Source organism: Candoia aspera, chromosome 15 (genome assembly GCF_035149785.1).
Source record: "Candoia aspera isolate rCanAsp1 chromosome 15, rCanAsp1.hap2, whole genome shotgun sequence".
Lineage (NCBI taxonomy): Eukaryota > Metazoa > Chordata > Lepidosauria > Squamata > Boidae > Candoia > Candoia aspera.
In genome coordinates, this window is record NC_086167.1 from 4,499,202 (window position 1) to 4,513,438 (window position 14,237).

General features: G+C 44.2%; 3 protein-coding genes across 4 annotated transcripts in view; 1 reads left to right on the forward strand and 2 right to left on the reverse strand.

The window, feature by feature from the left end:
* PES1 (pescadillo ribosomal biogenesis factor 1) overlaps nt 1-14,237 on the forward strand; it is a 426,838-nt gene that overhangs the window by 264,681 nt on the left and 147,920 nt on the right. The gene's annotated exons all lie outside the window — the stretch shown is intronic.
* The window catches only part of OSBP2 (oxysterol binding protein 2), a 136,349-nt gene that overhangs the window by 62,869 nt on the left and 59,243 nt on the right, over nt 1-14,237 (reverse strand). The gene's annotated exons all lie outside the window — the stretch shown is intronic.
* MTFP1 (mitochondrial fission process 1) overlaps nt 9,353-14,237 on the reverse strand; it is a 246,205-nt gene continuing 241,320 nt past the window's right edge. The window contains exon 4 of the mRNA XM_063315278.1: nt 9,353-9,362. Coding sequence (XP_063171348.1) covers nt 9,359-9,362 — 4 coding nt within the window. The 3' untranslated portion in view covers nt 9,353-9,358. The remainder of the gene's footprint in view (nt 9,363-14,237) is intronic.

Below are 14,237 nucleotides of genomic sequence, written 5' to 3' on the forward strand. Positions count from 1 at the left end.
CGTGCTTGGGATGATGGACTGGTTTCCGGGTTCAGCACGAGGCATTTTAAACAGTGGAAGCAGCTGTGGGCATTTTCTTTCTGAGGCAAAGCTTCCCACGTTCCTTGCTAAGAAACCACAACTGACAGAAACAGGTTTCTGACAGATGTCTTGCCACACCCATTCACTCCAACATCAATACAGCCTTTTCCTAATTGGGTATAGGTAGTCCTCACTTAACGACCACAAGAGACTGGGATTTCGGTCGCTAAGCAAAGCGGTCATTAAGTGAATCCAACCTAGTTTTATGACTTTTGCAGCAGTCATTAAGCAAATCGCCACAGTCATTAAGCGAACCACGTGGTCGTTAAGCGAATCACACAGTTCCCCATTGATTTTGCTTGCCAGAAGCCGGTCGGGAAGGTCGAAAATGGCAATCCTGTGACCATGGGATGCTGCAATGGTCATAAATAGAAACTGGTTGCCAAGCGCCCTAATCGTGATCATGTGACTGCAGGACACTGTGATGGTTGTGAGCGTGAGCACCAGTTGTAAGTCAGTTTTTTCAGTACTGTTGTAAGTCTGAACCGTCACTAAACATCTGGTCATTAAGTGAGGACTACCTGTATCCTACAGACAGGTAGGATACCTGTCAATCCCAGCAGTCTCAGCAAGAGCCATGCGGGATGAGGAATTCTGGGAGCTGAAGTCCAAACATTGAGGGTGCAAGTTAGGGAAATATATGCTAAATAGGCGGCCTTTTTCAGTTACTATACATAAAGGGATATGGATTCCGCTCCTTCTCAAGGGTGAGGAAAGAAGCTAAAATTGAAAATGCTCCTGGATTTATGAGCTAAGTCCTGCTGATACCCAAAATAAGGATAAGTGGACAGGATAAAAAAAACCCTCTTAAATATTAATGGAGGCTCAAGTAGCAGCACAAAACACTGGAGGCCGATGCGGCTTTAACCTTCGTTCGCAGAGGCGGGCTGAGCAAGTGAATTGATTAACGCAGGCCGGCTCAGCACTGAGCACCCGTCTGGAAGCTCTAAGGCAGATTTTATGCTGCTGTTCTTTTTTAATTTGTGAAGTACACATAATCTGCATATTATTCTAATGAATGGGGGGGAGGTGTCGCAACACGACAATCCACTTGCAAAAAGAACGAAACCTCCCAAAATACTGTACCTGAATTGTTTGTGCAACAGCCTGTAAACAGAAGCAGCAGCTCAATTTTTTTTTTTAAATCATTAGGAAAAGGACATCCCAGGGTATGTTTATTAAGGCTCTAGCAACATAACAACCTGCCAGCAATTGCAGAAAACTCACAGCCGGTCACAGAGTAGAAAACACTCCCCCACATTAGCTACCAGACATTTTTGCACACGGAGGCTGCACCTCTCAGCCCCAACAGCGGCCTGCCAGTTAGATGCACAGAGGGGCCACCCGGTTCCGTCCCCCGCCCTGCCAAACAAGCAGCAGGAGGTTCCCATGGGGACACCCCACAATAGCCCGTGATAGACGGTTTCCGGCGTCTGTTACTTCCTCGTTGATAAAACCAAACTCACTGCTTTCCTCCCATGACTCCCCTTCTTGAATGCTTCCACTTAGGTCAGCCTTCTCCAGTCTGGGCACCCTGCAGATGAGCACAGAAGCCCCAGCTGGGATGGTCATTGCTGAGAATTGTGGGAACTGAGGTCCACAAACCTACAGATGCTCAATTTAGACTGGTTTTCCCTGTCTAGCTGTTCCTGTACTAAGAGGAATCCTGGGAGCAGCAGGCACCCTTTATTATCACTACCACCACCACTGCCAACTTTGGACCAGATGCTAAATGGGAATTCCCAGTCCTTGGCTGCTCTTTCTACATTGCACGACTCTCCCGAGATCCCCAGCTGCTTCTCCCTCAATCAGCTGCAAGAAAGGCCGTGGTAACAGAGTTACAGGAGAAGAATGTAATCCTTCCTCAGGATCCAGCTCCAGACCACTGTCTTCTTGGCAGTGGAGAAACCCCAATCTTGAGCAGGATCGCTGGGATGTAAAACCCGGTGGATGCCAAATACCACCCACAGGATGGTGGGAATGTGTAGATCTGTTCTCAATACAACCATGCAAATACACCAGTCCACATGCATGTATTTTGCATGGATATACTGGGGAAAATACAAACAAATCCAAGCTTCTGTCTTGTCCCAAGGGGACAGGGAAGTTAGGAAAAGGAGAAGGCAAGATGTCTTGCCACTTGAAAGAAGAAGGGAGAAGAAGACAAGAGATACCTGGGGTGGGTGTAAGCAACCATCAGGAAGAAAGGTGCAGTAGTGCCAACCTTCAGGAGGTGTCAAAACTAATTAGTCAGGGAGAAGTCACAGGAAAATGACTGGTGCAAGGACAAAGTACCAAGTAGTAGAGATATGATGTCCAGGCCACAGAAGTTCCTCAAAACAAGGGGTGTTGTCAGGGGATGGTCCAAAAAGTCAAGATGGCGGCCACAATGATGTGACTGAAGCACTACCTTTTTTTTTTAGCTGGTGTTAACCCTTCAAGGTAGGCAAGGTCAGAAACAGACTCCACCAGAAAAACTAGAGCTCTACCTTACTGATGTAGGCTTCAGTAACAGAATCTTGAAAGCCTAGCAGTGCTTTCCTTCCCTCTTATACCAAAGTGAATTAAGGCAAAGTTCAGTTTAAATTTCTATCTAATGTTCTCTTCCTGTCCCAGGCTTAAACCATGTTTTGCAAACTGCTGCATTCTTTCTCCAAAGTTATCTCTGGGGCTCTCTACAAGCAGGCTGGCTGGATTGCCTTAAGTCACCTGCCACAATCACGAAGTGAATTAGAAGCCAATCATGGTCAATACTCATTATAATATAAAAAGGTAGATCCTGGGTGGTTGCATCCATGCAAGTTTCTCAGCAGCTTTATAGAAGTGGTTTTTCTTTGTCTCTTTTTTTTCACTTCCCAGTCTAGCCTACAACTGTGGGATGCGCAGGTGGTCTCTCATACAGCAGTGACCAGGGCTGATTCTCTAAGCTTTCAGATTCACCAAGGCCAGTGGATGCTACCACTTACTGACATAACATCAGATGATGTGATGCATGTTGGTCAAGAGGCCGTTTGATTCTTTTCCAGATGACCTCACAAGCAAGCTAGCAGCAGTCCAGTTGACAGTTGTTCTATGTGACATCCTACAGGACTGCTCCAACTTATCTGTGCAAGATCCTTTTACTTTAAAGCTTAGACTAGAAATATACTTATTTTAAAAGAGGGCAGCTAAAAGCAAAAATGTGGCTTCAAGGATGAAACAGAAGCTTTGGATGAAAAGATGAAAAGGAAAAGGAGCTCCAGAAGGTGTGAGATTCAACAACAGATCCTGTTGAGCAAAAAGAGAGGCAGAGACCTTTTGAAAATGTCCTAATTAAGAAGACGTTGTTCATTTTCTTTTGCTCCAGTGTCAGCTGAGATGGCGAAAGTCAACCAAAGGAAGAATTGGTGACAACTAAATCAGAAGACTGTTTTCTGCTGGTGAACTTGTTGAGGGTCAACATTTGTACTTGCATGTACCGCAAACACTATGTGCCACTTTCCCTAATAATGACAATTGTTTTCCAAGAGGAATGAAAAGTAGAGAAGAAATCAAGCTCGGTTTGAAAGCTCAACTCTGCCTGGGTATCATAAGCACTCACTTGATAGTTGAGGCAATTTAAATGCAATATTCTGGCCGAGGAATCTCCAAACTGGCTATATTTGGTCAAAAACTGGCCTTTCCGATGTGGTTTAATGCTAGGCAATGTCATCAAATTGATGCCTTCTAAAGTCAATGCTGATTGGAAATAATGGGAGCTGTAGCCAGGGATGTGGAATGAGAAAATTCTCAAAACATAAGACCTTCTCTCTCACTGAAAAATGTCCACCGCCATCACCCCCCACTCCAACCAAATCACAACTCATACAAACTCCCTTATACAACCTAGCTTAACTGGTGGAACAAATTTTCTGGATCTTTTTCCCAGTGCAAAACTTTTGGAGTAACTAACCTCATTGCTGATATCCACATCTGGAAAATGCCATGTAATTGTGACCCAATTCCTTGCCCAAAGTCCTCCCTTACTATCGAATACCTTGGAATTTTAGAAAGGATCTGAAAAGGACAGCCTGTAATCTGATGGTAATCTTTATTCCCATAAAAGGACTGCCAACAATTATGAGAAACTTCTCTGGAAACATCTTGCCTGGCTCCAGTTCAGAGCCTTCCTGCATCTCTTACAGATTTTAACATTTCCCAATGGTGGGAATGGGGATTAATCTAGTTTGGCCCTGACTGCACGCTTGCAACTCAGTTAGAGCTAAAATAAGGTGATTGATTAGATTGACTGATTATGTGCCATCAAGCCAGTGTCAACTCGTGACAACCAGACAGCTTGGGTCTGTTGGGATGATGACTTCCAAAATTCTCCAGACAGCATATGGATAAAATAAAGTAAAAAACCCAAAATAAATGCAGAGCCAGACAATCTGCAGTCTTTGATTACTTCCGAAGAATCAGACCTTCTTCTCCTACCTCTGACTGTTGGCACTGTGCAGCATTTGGTGAAAGAAAGCCATTGCTGGGAACTCAGATTAAAAAGATAGGCAAATCCATTGTTAAATCTTTGCTTTTTGCTTTTCAAAGCAGCTCAGTGAAACAGAGCTGGGGGAGGCAGGAGACGTGAACCCCTAGACCTGTTTTCTTGCCCCTAAACCCTTTCCCAGTGATTCCTTATGCATTCCAACAGGCACAATTAGAAGTATTTATTTACAAACTTTTCTAGGTTGTTATTCTCACAAGCATTTGACCTTTGACTCTTTTCCATCTTGCATGCACTGTCCTTCAAATACAGCAATCAAATAAAACCATTTAGAAGTAGTATTTCAGAGAGAAATTAATCATGACTGTGGATGAAATCAGGTACGGTCATCATCAGCTGCCCATCAATCAACATAATGGCCAACTTCAGTCAGAGCTTATAGACACACATGGGGACACACACATGTTAAGTGCTTGCCAACTGAATCAAGATATGGCAACTCAACTTAGCCTGGGAAACATTTACATGGAAAGCAACTCTAGTCTTAAACAATGAAACCTAAGTGCAAAATCCACGGTAACTGGGGAAATGTGCACTGATCAAATTTAAAACGATGAAAAACTCGGAGAGCCGTCACTATGTCAAATGCCAAATTACTGGTACAGAATTGTCAAGACAGATCCCCTCATTCTTCTTATTTATTATTGGTTAGCTTGGATCAATGTTTCTCAAACGCGGCAACTTTAAGATGTGTGGGCTTCAATTCCCATGCTGGCTGGGGAACTCTGGGAGTTGAAGTCCACACATCTTAAAGTGACCAATTTTAAGAAACACCAGTTTAGATGAAAGGCTGTTTGGTGGCTACTGCTTTGGAAGATGCATCATGCATCTCGTCCAGACCCCATATGCTGTTTAATAAATGGAAACGACAACATCATTTCCTGCCTCCCTCTGTTATTATGGAATGTTTCATAGTCAATTTCACAAACAATTGTGTTTTTGGTTTTGACTGATAGGACACCGCAAACGAACCACCACTCGTCCTAGGAACTGCTGCCTCTCTGAATGTGACGGCAGCTATTTTTAGACGTATGATGTTATTTATTCTCTCGCATAGAAAGGATAAGAAGCTGCCAGCCATACGTTCCTCTGAGAGGTACCTCCGGGTGGCTGGCTTAGGAGAAAGCGCAGGGTCACAACGGGCTGTTGAGGAAAGAGGTATTAATGCACTACTGAGTATATTTTTAAAAATACCTCTCTTTCTCTTCTGCTCATGGATCCTCGTGCCATTACCTTCCCTCCTAAATGCAAATTCATGCAGCAACCCAGAGGTTTTTCAGCACATCCCCACAGGAGACCAGCTCTGAAGTCTGAATGATAAAACACACACCAGCCCATTTGAATGAAATGATGGAGCAGATTTTTAGCACTCTGCCATTGTTTTCTGAAAAACATATTGCTTGTAAAATAACCTACTAAACTTGATTTTTAACAAAATGGTGTGGAGAGAGAATTTTTTATCATCTATCCTTTTGCACATTCAGGCCTATATTATATACCATAGGTACAGAAAACCTTTAGGAAACCTACATGCCCATCTGATATTTCTGGCAAGCAAATAGACGCAAAACAAAGTATCATCCAGTTTAACTGCTGATCATGCAAGCAGGAATATTTACAGAGGAGAGGGTTGCCAACTTTAAACAATTAGATGCTAATGAGGTGGTAGCAAAGAGAGTTTTACTTTCACAAGTGCAAGGCATGGATTAAATTAAAAAGGGAGCCTCTTTTCCCTACTCACCAGTGCAGACTTTTCCCAAGCTGGCAACTCCAGATCTCCTAGCCTACAATTTCTGTTGTTCCCAACTTGCACAGCCAATACAACAGCAAGGGTCAGCAGCTGGATGACCTTGACAGATCCTGGAAGCTAAGCAGGGTCAGCCCTGGTTAATATAAAGATGAGGGATCACCTGGAATTACATACCACTTCATGTTCATATGCACACACACGCACACACACCCTTCTCACCCCAATGGGTGGTATGTATCTTCCTCAACCTCGGGTCCTCTACCAAGAGGCCTGGGAGTTTGAGGGTTCTGCACAGTATTTTAACTGTAACTAGCATTGCACTCCTTTGGACAGAGAGCTCTGATGTGGCTCCTGGGATCTGTTGGAGCCACTCTCCAAGCTTGGGACTCACAGCCCCGAGCGCTCCTACCACCACTTTGGCCTTCACTTTCCACATCCTCTCTAATTCCTCCTTCAGGCCCAGCATCTCATATTCCTTCCTGATGCTGCTGTTGCTTGGCACCGCTACATCTATCACCACTGCTGTCTTCTGGTCCTTGTCTACCACCACAATGTCTGGCTGACTGGCCAGTACCTGCCTGTCCATCTGGATCTGGACATCCCATGGAATCTTAGCCCTGTCATTCTCCACGACCTTCTGTGGAATCTCCCATCTGGACTTGGGAGGGTCTAGCCCATACACTGTGCAGATGTTTCTGTACACAATGCCAGCTACTTATTTATTTATTGCGTGGAGGTGGTCTCCAGAAGCTGAGCTTGATTCAAGTATGCAGACAGCACAGCCAATTGCCCTTTTGTCTACAGGTTAGGGGAACTGCAATCCAAACAGATCTAGTGGATAGCAGGTTGAGAATGTCTAAAATGGGGAAACAGATTTCAGCACACACAGCCTTTTAAACATGGACTCGGGTTGGCTTGAAAAACAGGCCATTCTCATCTCCTATTGCCAGAATCCATCAGAAGAGACGGTTTGCTTGACAACTCCTCCTACTCAGACTTCATTTTGACCTGAACACATCTTCTCTGATTGATTGTCAGGAAGAAGAATGAAAGGTTGAAGGGCTTTGCAGAGAGTGCGAAAGAGAGTTCCCTTGCAAGGAAGCTGGCCTGGCTGAGGGTCAGCTAGCACCCAGCTGCTGTTTCAAAGCAGAGACCAAAATCAGGAGCCTTTTTCAGACTATTTGTGGTGAAGGAATTCACAGAAAAGAGCAGGCCAAGCCAAGCTCTATTGGCTCAAACAGCAGTCTGTAAAAGCTTAAGAGGGTCATCCTTGGAAGAATAGGACCACCCAGCACAGATACTTTGCCTTTTCTGCCTCTCCTCTCTCTCTTCAGCTGGGGAGTGAAGGAATCTCAGCCATTTATCCAAAGAAAACCTGGAGGGGGGTCTTTATGGTATCAATTTAACAGCAATGAATATTAAAGGAAAACTTCCATCCATATTTAATAGCTCTTCCTGCTCATATATTTACAGCTGAGGCCTTCTTTTAATGGAAGCTGCAAATAAAAGCTGAGGTGGCAATTTTTCCATTTTCAAAGAGAGAGCGAGAGATCATTAATGAAACCAGCTAACAAGATGGAATACAATCCATTCCATCGTACAGGCTTTTTACCCTTCTTTCCTTCCCAGCGAAGGCATCAAAGATGTTCTTTTCATAAATATTCAACACACAAAAATAGAAAACCATCTCCCATGGTTGAAGGACTGCTTAAAATTCAGTCTTTTTTTCAGGCCAAAGAGCTTCAGAAAGATGATGGGCAGCTCTGAACCAAAAGTGAAGATAAAGGTGGGACCTTGGTGGAAGGAGGTCCCTGTCCTTTGTTGCAATGGCACCCAATTCATTTCTTTCTTTCTTTCCTCAAGTTGCACAGAGCCTGCAGAGAGCATCTGCCACATGCTGCCTTCCAGTTGTGTTGAATTTCAGCTTCCATCATTCCCAAGCAGCTGGCTGGGAATTATGGGATGACATCCAGTATACACGGAGAGCACCAGGCTGGAGAAAGCCAAAAGTAAATGAGGCAGGAGGGGGACGAGAAGAGTTTTCAATCGATCATGGAACCATCACCCTGGGAAAGTAAGAACGAACCCTGCGAATTCTGGTGCAAGGATTGAGGGATCGGGAGTTGGAAAGGGAGGGTCTGTTGCTGACCACCTCACAACCATATTTCTACACTGTTTTAATCAGTTAAAGCAAGCTTTTGGAGCTGGAGGGAGGAGAAATTAGGAATGTTGACTCATGTGGAGGGTGCCCTCACAAAATGGCAGCCACGTCCAATCACAAAGCCCCTTGATTAGGAAGCAAACTAGTCCCCAGAATGCTCTCAGCCATCTCCGCAGGGCCTCGGTGGGGTCCACAGGCACTGATGCAAACCAGCACTGATAGAGGCTTCGCTTCGCTTTACTGCTTCATGATTTTTGTTAAAAGAATCTTGGTGAGGCAGGAAGATTGGCGCATATTAAGGGAGGGGCCTGGGGACGTGGATGAAGTGTATTTTGTTTTGTTTTAATCAAAACACATTCAGAATAAGGGAGTGCATAGCATCTGCATCCTTAAGGTGAGCACAGGATTTTCAGAAGGACCAGCCAGGGGGAAAAGAGGGAATGTGATCGCCAGCAAAATACAAACCTTCATGTCCTTCCCAGCATCGCCATCTCCACACAGGAGGAGGACCCCAGGAGGGCAACACTGGCAGTGGTGGGCCTTCCCATCAGCAACTGGAACGCTGTCCGCACCAGCTGGGGTTCTTATGAAGACTTCCCCAACCTGGAGCCCTCTAGAATCCCAGACAGGCTCATTGGGATTTATGGAAGCAGAAATCCAGCTTTCTGGAGGGCATCAGCTTGGGGAAGGATGCTTTAATACGAAGGGACTACTTGGAGTCCATGCACCTTGTGTCAGCCTTCCAGGGTAGATCAGATTAGGAAACCAAAATCATGTAAACCAATACTACTTTTATAGTAAAGTTATAGTAACAGAAGTCTGCATGTGGCTCCCCACTCCCTCTTTAACTTCATGTGAAGTAGGGAGGGGCTTGTCTGAGACATTTGTGTACGTAACAGTTCTGCCCCAGACTCATGTTTCTTTTATCTGACCATTGCCTTGGCAGTGGCTCTTCCTCCTGTCCCTCAAGGCCATTCCCGCTGCCTTCCACACCTTGCTGCTGGTTGTTCTCCTCTTTCCTTTGATCTTTCTCATCATTATGGATTTCTCAAGGGAGTTGGGTCTTCACATAATGTGTCCAGAACATGATCGTTTGAGTCTTGCCATTCGTGTCTCAAAGTGAGAACTCTCAATTGATTTGTTCTATGATCCATTTGTTTGTTTTCTTGGCCATCCACAGTATTCTCAGGAGTCTTGCCCAACACCCAGGTTCAAAAGTGTCAATATTCTTTATAGCCTGCTTCTTCAAAGTCCAACTTTCATTTCCATAAAGTGTCACAGGGACACAATTGCCAGCATGATTCAGATCTTTGTAGGTACAGACACTTCACTGCATCTGAGTATCTTTCCCAAGACTTTTGCTACTACTCTAACAAGTGCTAGTCTGCGGCAGATTTCTTGAATGCTGATTCCTTTACTGTTGATAATTGACCCTGAAAAGCAGAAGCTATCCACTATGTCAATACTTCCACTGTTCATTCTAAAATTAGTTGCTGGACCTATTGCTATCAGTCTGGTCTTCTTGATATTTAATCTTAGTCCCATTTTTTTCATTGTGCTCCTTGACTTTCGTTATTAGAGCTTCCAGATCACTTGTATTTTCAGCTATCAGAGTAGTGTCAGCAGCATAGCTTATCTTGGACGTTGACATCTTTACTGTACAGAATTTCAGAATACACCTTCCATCTTTGGTCTTCTTTGAGTTAATTACTATCTGTTCATTGGTATCATTTAGCATACCAATTTGAGGCTGCAACCTCCTTCTGCATTTGAAGATCTTTTAGAACATTCTCCTTGTTCTTCCCCTGTCTTTGCAGTAGTAATTGTAATACAGCTTCTTGTCTCTTCTGGCAGCTCTTTGAAATTCTTTGTTAAGTTTCTTCCTGAAATCTTTGTCTTTCTTGGCTTTGCCTCCTCTTCTTCTTGGCAATTTCCATTGTCTGTTCTGACATCCAGTTTGCTTTCTTCTGTTTTTGGTCTTTGGCAGTCTCTTTTCACATCCTTCCTTCACAACTTCTTTGATTTCATCCATAGTTCCTCTGGTTCCCTATCAATGAGGTTCAGAACTTCACATTGATTCTTGGTGGGTATATGCTGAGGATCACATTGTAGAACCTTAGCTTGTTTTGTTCTTCCACTTTAGCTTGACTTGGAACTTGCATGGGGCTGCATCTTTGCATGTATATTTTCCTCCTGGCTATTTCCAACTTTGATATTCCAGCCTCCAACCATAAACAGCACCTCTTGCTTGCGTGTTCTGGCAATTTCAGACTGAACTTGACCATAAATCACATCGCCCACCTTTTCTGTTGCATCAGTGGTTGGAATTTCAAAATTAATTCAGCCAAATAAAGAACATAATTTTTCATGTTCTAGGCCAACCCCTTACCATCTTTGGAGGCTCAATTCACTACTCATTCATTAGATACAATCCAAAATCAAAACATACTGAAATTTCATCCATTTGTCTCTGACTTTAAAAGTAGAGATTAAAAATATGAGTCAGACAATGGACCCATCCCGAAAGAAACAATTTGACCACCTCAGCATTTTAAAGTCTCATTAGCTGCACCGCCCTCACCTATTCTGGCAGTCCCCTCTGCAGAGTAAGCCCACAAAATGAGCCTTAGAAAATATGAAAGCTGGTGTTCCTGTTATAATAGCTGCTGTACTTAAATTGCACCCTCACCAAACACAAATGAACTTCAGCCCACACAAATCTGCTGCTGTTGCTCTGCTCTTTAATTATCATACATTAATACAGAATGTGTGTCTCTGAATACTGATTTTTATTAGCCCAAACAGCCACGTTCAGAAGGGAAGTCCTAGCTTGAGGAAACCCTGGAGCTTAAACAAGAATAAAAAACCCCAAAACACCAATAACAGCAGCACACTTCTTAAATTTAAATTGCCTAATGAGGATGGAGCTCAGCAGTTCTGAGACTGAGGAGGAAACAAAAATTAAAGTGAAACAGACTTTCTCAGAAGGGGGCACGGGTACTTGTTTGCCTGGTTAACTGAATAAGAGTGCTCTATTCTGCAAATCTGGTCTCTGGTTTAGCTGGCAGCCATTTTTATCCCCCTCTCCACCTCAGAAAGGGCAGCATCCACCATCCAGCCAAACTCCTCCTTTGAGGTTTTCAATTTTTAGTCCAAGTCACTCAAGATTTTGGTCCAGTTCCTGTCACCAGTCCTTCCTACCCATGCAGATCCTGGGGCTTGAATCTCCTCCTTTGAGGTCTGGGTCTAACCTTGGGGTTATACGACATTGCGCCCATCGGGGAACCAGTCTTGCAACTAAAGCAGGGTTTCTCAACCAGGGTTCCGTGGCACCCTAGGGTTCTGTGAGGGGTCACTAGGTGGGAGATCACGATTTATTTAAAAAATTATTTCTAATTCAGGCAATTTCACATTAAAGAGGTAAGTTTCATTCTTTATTTTTACTTTAAGAACACTGTTAATGCAAGGGACTGAGCATCTGCTCCTTTGATGAGCTGGCCCTGCTATAAATAATAGCACCCCTGCCTCAGAACCATACCAGCTTACCTTGGAAAAGGTTCTCGCCTTAATTTTTTTTTAGATTTGCTATCCCGCCTTTATTATTTTTATAAATAACTCAAGGTGGCGAACATACCGAATACTCCTTCCTCCTCCTCTTTTCCCCACAACCACAACCCTGTGAGTTGGGTTGGGCCGGGAGGGAGTGACTGGCCCGAGGTCACCCAGCCGGCTTTCAGGCCTAAGGCAGGACTAGAACTCACGGACTCCTGGTTTCTAGCCAGGTGCCTTCACCACTAGACCAAACTGGCTGTTCGGAGCAGGAATCCGAATTCAAGCATCCCCCATGGATGGATGTCTACCCTCCACTTAAATCCTTCCAGGAGAGGGTTGCTCAGGAGACATCATTTCCACTGTCAAGCCGCTAGGATGCTTTTTCTAATACTGAGTCCGAATCTGCCCTTAGACTCAGAGAGATGGCTGCAAAATCTCTACTTAAACCCATTCAGAGAAGGGGAGTCCTCCTCTTCCCAAAGACCTGATCTACTCTTTCTTCTTGTGGATTCCTTCTTCCTGCGCCAGGTTAAAGCTCAGCCTCCTATCTGTCTAATTCCAAAAACCCCGGTGGAGAGGAGATGGATGTCACACCCACAGCCCTCGCCTCTCCCGAACATTTTATCTTTTCTCAAGCTCTGTTTCCCCTTCCTCCCCTTTCAATATAAACCACAAATCCACAGAATGATGTCTGGTACAAAATCTATTCTCATTAAGGGCTGCTCTTAGCACTTTGGTTCATTTTGAAGAACAGGGGGTGGGGGTGGCACAGGAGCAAGAAACGGGCATGCCCAGCACAGAAACTAAAAGTGACTCAATTTCCTTTAGGTATCATTACAAGTAAAATAATTCAGTATAGCTAACATGATCACTCCTCATGTATTTCAATACTGTAATTATCCTCTTCAGTCCTATTACAAATTATAATTTGGTGACAGGTTTTCAAAAGGCTCCGGGGGACCATATCAATGGCTTTGGAGGGGGGTGTCGCATTCTGAGAACCAGCCCTTGTGGCTTGTAAAACCATGGTTAGCGTATTGAGCAAATCAGGCTTTCGAAGGGTCAATTTGAGTTTGCTTGTGGCTCAAGATGAGAACCTGGGGTGGTGGTGGTGGTAGCACCAACTAGGATGCCTTCCTCCAAGCTCTGTGCCCAGCTCACATCTCTGGCTTGAACAAGGGACATATTCTTCCCATGGCACTTTCTCCAAAGCCGGGTGGTAAACAGACTAAAGAAAAGGAAACAATGGGAACCTGGCACTTCTACTGAGCTGGCCTGGAAAACAGCCATAATGTCCAGAGAGAAAGGAAGAAGAAACCTGATGATGAGCTATAGAAATGGGGCCATTCAAGCCCATTGTTAGAGAAACAAAGGACCAAACAAAGGACCAAGCATTGCTCTCCTTCCTTCGTGGACACACAGGTATTTATATCTCTCAGTGAAAAGGGTTTTCAGTAGTGAGGGGGCCATCTCCTTGGGCCCAGACAAAACCAGCAGAGAGAGTTAGCCACTTCCGCTGTGAGTCTCCTGAACAGCAGAGAAACCAGCAGAAAATCAGAATTTAAAAACAGAGGCTTCAGGCACACTTCCTGAGGAATATAAGCATGCAATTCAAGTGCAAGAAGATGGGCCTGCTGCCCCTGGCCTAGCTGGACTATGTTTGCAATGCTAAGCTCACCCTGTCCTAGGATGCAGGTTAAAGGGTCATGCCAGGGCTAGCATTACGGAGTGCCATCTTCCAGGACCGTTTTTGGTTTTAATTTCCAGCTTAGTCTAAGAGGTACATTATTATTATTACATTATCCTCCCCACCACACTCATAATGGATTTCCTGCAGACTCTCTTGGGCTGTCAATAGTCCAGACTTACAAGTTGGGAGCCACTATTTTAATGTATTTTAAATACTTGCTTTATATGTCTGTATTTTAAATACAGATGCTTTGCAAGAGCAGACATTGTAGAAGGAAAACCATCTTAATCTACAGGTACAAAAAATCAGAATGTTGCACTTTTTTTAACAAACAAATTAGCTACAGTGCAGGTCATTTTGCCTTCACAAAAACTCTCCACTTGGTGAGGCGCCAATTTTGGCGCTCGCCAATTTTGGCGCTCACCAAAAGCTTCTGCCTTTCCATGGAATTTGTTAGTTGGAAAATGTACTACCAGATTAA